Source organism: Toxorhynchites rutilus, chromosome 3, assembly GCF_029784135.1.
Source record: "Toxorhynchites rutilus septentrionalis strain SRP chromosome 3, ASM2978413v1, whole genome shotgun sequence".
In the NCBI taxonomy this organism is placed as follows: Eukaryota; Metazoa; Arthropoda; class Insecta; order Diptera; family Culicidae; genus Toxorhynchites; species Toxorhynchites rutilus.
The window spans coordinates 83,785,941-83,794,160 of record NC_073746.1 but is presented as its reverse complement, the minus strand read 5'-3'; the positions used below and the strand labels follow the sequence as shown (position 1 = coordinate 83,794,160).

The 8,220-nt window shown below is 36.0% G+C and overlaps 1 protein-coding gene across 3 annotated transcripts; it reads left to right on the top strand.

Annotated features, from left to right (window-relative positions):
• Positions 1-493: 493 nt before the first annotated feature.
• LOC129779136 (uncharacterized) lies at positions 494-4,093 on the top strand. Of its 3 annotated transcripts, XM_055786416.1 has the most exons (3): positions 494-1,788; positions 2,762-3,051; positions 3,109-4,093. In XM_055786416.1, exons 1-3 carry the CDS (start codon positions 1,441-1,443, stop codon positions 3,215-3,217), a joined length of 747 nt encoding a protein of 248 aa, XP_055642391.1. In that variant the 5' UTR covers positions 494-1,440; the 3' UTR covers positions 3,218-4,093. The 3 variants fall into 3 exon arrangements, 2 of the variants coding, with proteins under 2 accessions (XP_055642391.1, XP_055642390.1); XR_008743571.1 differs by having other exon boundaries at positions 494-2,705; positions 2,762-4,093; XM_055786415.1 differs by having other exon boundaries at positions 2,762-4,093.
• Positions 4,094-8,220: the final 4,127 nt, after the last annotated feature.

The window sequence follows — 8,220 nt, the reverse complement described above, 5'->3', positions numbered from 1 at the left end:
GTGAACTTCTATAATGAATATATTCATATCTTCGATGAATTTATTCACCTGAAGTAGAACTGCATCCAACTTTAGTGATTTCTCACCAGTGAGAAATTCACAAGCGTTTACATATGCTGAATTTATTCAAGTTATATATACCTCGAATAAGTGTATCATATTTATTCTCACCCGTTTACACCTATTTTCACGTGAATAAATCCATCCAAGGCGCGTAGAAGTATATCCTAAGGTGGGCAAACTTGCTACTCTTCAGCCATCTTGGAAATCTACTGTGTTTTGTTTGTAAACAAAACACAATACGCTTGTGCCGGAGCTCGCTCGTGATCAGTCTGTCTCTTTCACGCTTCAAGGAAATAATTCCCCTTCTGCTTTCTTCCGTACTGTTTTCATATACCGCTCCCCTAACCAACTTAGTGACGAAACGGCCTCACCTAGTACCATAGACCCGTCTTGAATCCATCTATAGCTATAGATCTCCCTAAAGCCGGGTTCAGACGGTGCGAGTAAGCATACGAGTCGGTCTAGTCAGTTACTGCAGTGCAGCTACTCACACCGTGTGAACACATCATGCCAGTTAGTGTCATGAGTAATCCGGCGTGCGAGCTACTTCAAAGTTTTTTGATTTTACTCGCACTCGCATCCCTAAAAACGTCAAAAACAGCATTTAGCGCTCGAATCGGGGATGCCAAACGTAAAGAAATGTCTCCATTTTGAAGATATTTCAAAATATTAACAAACTCGAAAATTCTTGGAAAACAAATAAAACCCACATAGTTTCTAAATAAAATCGTTGTTATTTTGTTTTATACTCTTTCTTTTTGAGATAGTTTTCTTGAAAACAAAAACATAAGCCATCCATGAGTGAAGACATCAGATGATAATTCCATATGCCGTGCAAGGATATTTGAGAAAGATACCTGGCATCCCTAATCAAAGATAGAATATCTATATTAAATGGCGGCATCCGTGTTTGTGAGGCAAATTTCTCTATCAGATTAGTATACTTGAAGGCAGTTTTAAACCGTTAAAATTTGAATGAAAATTTCATACATACATTATTTGACCATTTAAAGCACGTGACCCTGATCCTCAATAAACTATTTTCCTATATATTTTTTTTATATTTCCACCAAAACTTATCATTATAGTATAAAGTTATCATCAGACACAATTTTCGTTCAAGATTCACTCACTACTTGCAGAAAAAGTATTGTTCTATTAAACAGAATACATATTCGATTTGAAAAAGTTCATTTTCATTCATAATTTCAATTTTTGACGCGTATTTATTCCACCTGTAAATCAACTATCATTTTCACTTCACAAATCGGCACAAGAAGCTGCTGTCAAGGCGAAATACGAAGAGATAGTAGTCCGTGTGCATTCTGTTTGTTTGCATGTTTTTTCGTGTTAGCAGCAGCAGTTAAAAGCAAAAAAATGACGCAAAGATGGAATTCGGAACAAAATGAACACTTTGTGGAATTATATAAAGAACAAACCATTTTGTGGAACTGTATGGATCCCAATTATAAAAACAGAGATTTGCGTAAAGCCTCGCTTGAATACATTCGTTCAGAAGTGGGGTTATCGGATACGAAAGAAGTTACAAAAAAAATAAAAAATTTACGTTCTACATACAACCAGGAGAAATTAAAAATTGAGAAAAGCAAACGAAGCGGATGTGGTACTGATGAGATATATAAACCTTCCGTCCAATGGTTCGATGCCATGGATTACATCATGAATATTATTCATCTGAAGGAAAAACAAACAATAAGTAATCTAGTAAGTTATTTTCTTCTATTATATAATGCACTATAACACTAAATATATATATACATTACTAAATGATTCGATATTATACTATACTGCAACTATACTACACTATATTATACTGTATTCTCTAATTAATAAATCATATTATTTTGCCAAGTAACCGCTCCCTCGCTATTAAAGTAATGTTTATATTTATCTCTCATTTTCTCTGCAATAGCCTTTGATCTATTATTCATCCGTGAGCGTTGAATGCTTCGTAAACCCTCAATCTCTGACCTCCACTGCCCTAAATTAATTTCAAAATTTATTATGTCTTCATAGTCAATTGTTCCTGGTGGAGTATACGTTTTCGATGCAGACATACGCAACCAGTTGTGTAAAGTACATGCACATAAAACTATCTTCATTGCGGTATCCTCTCTAACCTGGATTGGTTTTCCCAAAATACGAAAACGAGATGCTAAAATGCCAAATCCATTTTCAACTATTCTCCTTGCTCTGCTCAATCTGTAGTTAAAAATCTTTTCTTCTTTAGTCGGTGTATTTTTATAGGGCTTCAATAAATACGGCTTTAATGGAAACGCATCATCACCTACTAAAACGCCATTTTCAGGCAATAGAATATTGTTTTCTAGATGAGAATATAAAGAGCATTTTTGAAATATCCCACCATCTGCGTTACGACCGTATGAGCCTATATCAACATATCTAAAACAATAATCGTGATCCACGATTGCCATTAACACTATGCTATTCGTTCCCTTATAGTTGTAATATTCACTACCACAATTAGGTGGTGCTTGAATTGTGATGTGCTTCCCATCAATAGCTCCATAGCAACCTGGGAAGTTCCACCTTGAATGGAATCCTACTCCTATATCTTGCCATTCTTCCTTATTCGGCATCTGAAAAATTAAAATATAATTGTTAGTTATGATTTCAATTAGAATAGTGTCATAAAATAAAATATTTTCAATTTCAGGAACCATTTCATGCATCAACATCTGGGAGCGATTTTGCTGAAGAAATTACAATAATCGATGAGGAGTACCTCGATGCTACTGATGAAAACAACGCTGATGAAATCCTACCAAAGAAGCCATCGAACAGAAGATCGAAGAAGAAATTGTCAACTGAGCAGTCTACAATACAAGCGGCCGTGAATGAACTGAAGGAACTGAATAATAATTTAACAGTGTCTGCCTCGAGTATGGGAGAACCAGAAGATGAATGTGAGGCAATTGGAAGACATGTTATAATGCAGCTCAGACAGTTATCCCCAATTGATAGAATTGATGCGACAGATGAAATACATGCAATTCTTTCTAGATACCGTAAGAATGCCCTCTGCGTCAGTAGAATGCAATACACATATTCTGATCACGAATATACTGAAACATCACAGGCGACTGTAGGTTTTCCACCAAGATCACCCTAACGTCCTACATCTTCACAATCAAATCAACAGTCGCAAATACTATAACCAAGTCATGCAATATTGTACTATTTTTAAGGATCACTTTCCATACAATAGAACTTAGATAATAAAAAAAGCTACTTACTTTAATAAAATCTTTTAGACTGAAATTTATAGCGTCACATACTTCCGGAATTATCTTAGCTATGGATGCCTTCGAGATTCTAAAAAATATCGACAATAATCTGAACGATATTCCAGAGGAGAGGTACACCAAAGTAATTTCTAATTTCACTCTTGCAGGTATAGCACCCCTCATAAGTGTATCTTGGCGTTGTATTTTTGGAGCAATTAAATCCAATAGTGTTTCCACTTGTTCTGGTGTTACTCTCAACACTGCTCTGTACTCTCGGGGATCATTATCGTAGAGTTCGTTCAGTATTGTATTTGTTGCTCCTTTTTTTTGCATCCAATTCCTGGCCCAAATCCTTTTGCCTTTCTGCTTTTTCCGAATAGTACCTTCAGCTCGAAGTAATTCAGCACAAAGTATTTTTGTAACCGCTTTTGTCACGGTACGAACTACAGTCAGCCGTGTTTTGCTGGACAACATTGTATACGGTATAAACTACGGTTAGCGTGTATTTCGGGATCAAATTGTGTGATAATAAATGCAACTGAAAACCTGAGATAAAAACTGCCAATAGAGATGTCGATTTCGGATCAATTATCTGTCAAATTCTGATCTGATTCCTGTTTCTCATTATTTGATGTACATTTGAAAAATCACCTGGCATCCCTGGTAAACCCGTGCTGTTGTATCTAGTTACATGCCAACAACTCACACTGTGTGAACAGACAAGGCGAGTCAACCGATTGTCAAGCGAGTCCACCGGGTCAGTAGCTGCTCACTGTCAAGTCAGCTACTAGCAACGTATAAATGGGCCTTAATGTAAACCCGCCATAAGTCGGAAAACAAAATACAACTGGCGACTGTTTACACTGACAATTCGGATGACGTCATCAAAAAAAAATGTTTACTCGCTAAAGAACTAGCCTTGTCTCTGTAAAGGCCCATTTATACGTTGCTAGTAGCTGACTTGACAATGAGCAGCTACTGACCCGGTGGACTCGCTTGACAATTGGTTGACTCGCCTTGTCCGTTCACACAGTGTGAGCTGCTGGCGAGAAACTAGATACTACGGCACGGGTTTACCAGGGATGCCAGGCGACTTTTCAAATGTCCATCAAATAGTCAGAAACAGCAATCAGGTCCGAATTTGTCAAATGATTGGTCCAAAATCGACTTCTTTATTGGCAGTTTTCATCTTAGGTTTTCAGTTGAATGTATCATCACACAATTTTATAGCAAAACAAACGCTGATCGTGTTTAAAAATACATACTTTGTGCTGAATTTCTTTGAACTGAAGGTACTATCCGAAAAAGCAGAAAGAGAAAAGGATTCGGGCCAGGAATTAGATGCAAAGAAAAGGAGCAACAAATACAATATTGAAGGAACTCTACGATGAGGATCCCCGAGATTACAGAGCAGTGTTGATAATAACACCTGAACAAGTGAAAAAACTGTTGGATTTAATTGCTCCACGAATACAACGCCAAGATACAGTCATGAGGGATGCTGTACCTGCAAGAGTTAAATTAGAAATGACATTGATGTGCCTTTGTTTTGGAATATCGTTGGGATTGTTGTCGATATTTTTTAGAATCTCGAAAACATCCATAGCTCAGATAATTCCGAAAGGATGTGATGTTATAAATGGTAGTCTAAAAGATTTTTTTTTTTAATTTTATTTATTTTGTGAAATGAAAATGATAGTCGATTTGCAGGTGCAATAAATACGCTTCAAAAATTTTAATAATGAATGAAAATGTACTTTTTTAAATCGAATATGTATTCTGTTTCTTAGAACAATACTTTTTTTTGTAAGTTGTGATCTGATAATGATTCTATATTAGAGATTCTCAAGAAAACTATCTCAAAAAGAAAGCGTGCCCCGCCAGCGTGCAAAACGAAATAACAATTATTTCGTTTAGAAACTATGAGGGTTTTATTTGTTTTTCCAATAATTTTCAAGTCTATAAATATCTTCACATATTTTCAAATATCTTAAAAATAGAGACATTTCATTACATTTGGCATCACTGATTCGAACGCTAAATTCTGTTTTTGACGTTGTGAAGCATGCAAGTGCGAGTAAATTCAAAAAACTTTGAAGTAGCTCGCACGCCGGATCACACATGACAATAACTGGCATGATGTGTTCACACGGTGTGAGTAGCTGCACTGCAGTAACTGACTAGACCGACTCGTATGCTTACTCGCACCGTCTGAACCCGGCTTAAAGCCGGGTTCAGACGGTGCGAGTAAGCATACGAGTCGGTCTAGTCAGTTACTGCAGTGGAGCTACTCACACCGTGTGAACACATCATGCCAGTTAGTGTCATGTGTAATCCGGCGTGCGAGCTACTTCAAAGTTTTTTGAATTTACTTGCACTCGCATCCCTCAAAACGTCAAAAACAGAATTTAGCGTTCGAATCATGGATGCCAAATATAAAGAAATGTCTCTATTTTTAAGATATTTTAAAATATGCGAAGATATTTAAAGACTTGAGAATTATTGGAAAAACAAATAAAACCCTCATAGTTTCTAAATGAAATCGTTGTTATTTCGTTTTGCACGCTGGCGGGGCACGCTTTCTTTTTGAGATAGTTTTCTTGAGAATCTCTAATATAGAATCATTATCAGGCACAATTTTCATTCAAAATTCACTCATAACTTGCAAAAAAAAGTATTGTTCTAAGAAACAGAATACTTACTCGATTTAAAAAAGTACATTTTCATTCATTATTTTAATTTTTGATGAATATTTATTCCAACTGCAAATCTACTATCATTTTCATTTCACAAATTGGTATACGAAGCTGCTGGCAAGGCGAAATAAATAAAATTTAAAAAAATCTTTCAGACTGCCATTTATAGCATCACATACCTCCGGAATTATCTTAGCTATGGATGCTTTCGAGATTCTAAAAAAATATCAATAACAATCTGAACGATATTCCAGAAAAAAGGCACATCAATGTCATTTCTAATTTCACTCTTGCAGGTACAGCATCCCTCATGAGTGTATCTTGGCGTTGTATTTGTGGAGCAATTAAACCCAATAGTTTTTCCACCTGTTCAGGTGTTATTCTCAACACTGCTTTGTAATCTCGGGGATCCTCATCGCAGAGTTCCTTCAATATTGTATTTGTTGTTCCTTTTCTTTGCATCCAATTCCTGGCCCGAATCCCTTTTTTCTTTCTGTTTTTTCGGATAGTACCTTCAGTTCAAAGAAATTCAGCACAAAGTATGTATTTTTAATCACGATCAGCTTCTGTTTCGCTATAAAATTGTGTAATGATACATTCAACTGAAAACCTAAGAAGAAAACTGCCAATAGAGAAATAGATTTCGGATCAATCATCTGACAAATTCGGACCTGATTGCTGTTTCTGACTATTTGATGTACTTTTGAAAAATCGCCTGGCATCCCTGGTAAACCCGTGCCGTCATATCTAGTTTCTCGCCAACAGCTCACACTGTGTGAACGGACAAGGCGAATAAACCAATTGTCAAGCGAGTTCACCGGGTCAGTAGCTGCTCATTGACAAGTCAGCTACTAGCAACGTATAAATGGGCCTTAAAGGCGTTGCTAGTAGCTGGCTTCACAATGAGCAGCTACTGACCCGGTGAACTCGCTTGACAAATGGTTGACTCGCCTTGTCCGTTCACACAATGTGAGCTGCTGGCAAGAAACTAGATACTACGGCACAGGTTTTCCAGAGATGCCAGGCGGTTTTTCAAATGTCCATCAAATCGTCAGAAACAGCAATCAGATCCGAATTTGTCAGATGATTGATCCGAAATCGACTTCTTTATTGGCAGTTTTCGTCTTAGATTTTCAGTTGAATTTATCATTACACAATTTTATCGATAAACACACACTGGCCGTGTTTAAAAATACTTTGTGCTGAATTTCTTTGAACTGAAGGTACTATCCGGAAAAAGCAGAAAGAAAAAAGGATTCGGTCCAGGAATTGGATGCAAAAAAAAGGAGCAACAAATACAATATTGAAGTAACTCTACGATGATGATCCCCGAGAGTACAGAGCAGTGTTGAGAATAACACCTGAAAAAGTGAAAAAACTGTTGGATTTAATTGCTCCACAAATACAACGCAAGATACACTCATGAGGGATGCTATACCTACATAAGTGAAACTAGAAATGTTGTACCTTTCTTCTGGAATATCGTTCAGATTATTGTCGATATTTTTTTAGAATCTCGAAAGCATCCATAGCTAAAATAATTCCGAAAGTATGTAGTGCTACAAATGGCAGTCTAAAAGATTTTTCAAATTTTGAATTATTTCGCCTTGACAGCAGCTTCGTGTACCAATTTGTGAAATGAAAATGATAGTAGATTTGCAGGAGGAATAAATACGCCTCAAAAACTAAAATAATGAATGAAAATCTACTTTTTTAAATGGAATATGTATTCTGTTTTTTAGAACAATACTTTTTTTGGAAGTTGTGAGTGAATTTCGAATGAAAATTGTGCCCGATAATGATTTTATATTTAGAATCCCAAGAAAACTATCTCAAAAAGAAAACGTGCCCCACCAGCGTGCAAAACAAAATAAAATGAGTAAAAAAACTTTTTAAGTTAAACGGTTTATTTGTGATTAAACATAATAATGTACTAAAAGCTAGAGAAAATAATTAGGCAAGTTGCAGTTAGTAGTTATCACACCTCTCCTTCATTAGTCTAGGGCATTGATAAGACTAAAATAAAATAGTGGGACATATGATGAAATCACTAATTGTGGATAATGAAAATGAATGGATTTTATAATTTAAAAAGTTTTTGTTTACTCATTTTATTTTCTAGTTTTTAGTACATTATCTGTTTCATTAGAATATTTCTCTACAATAAAGGCATTGTACTGTATTCTATCAGT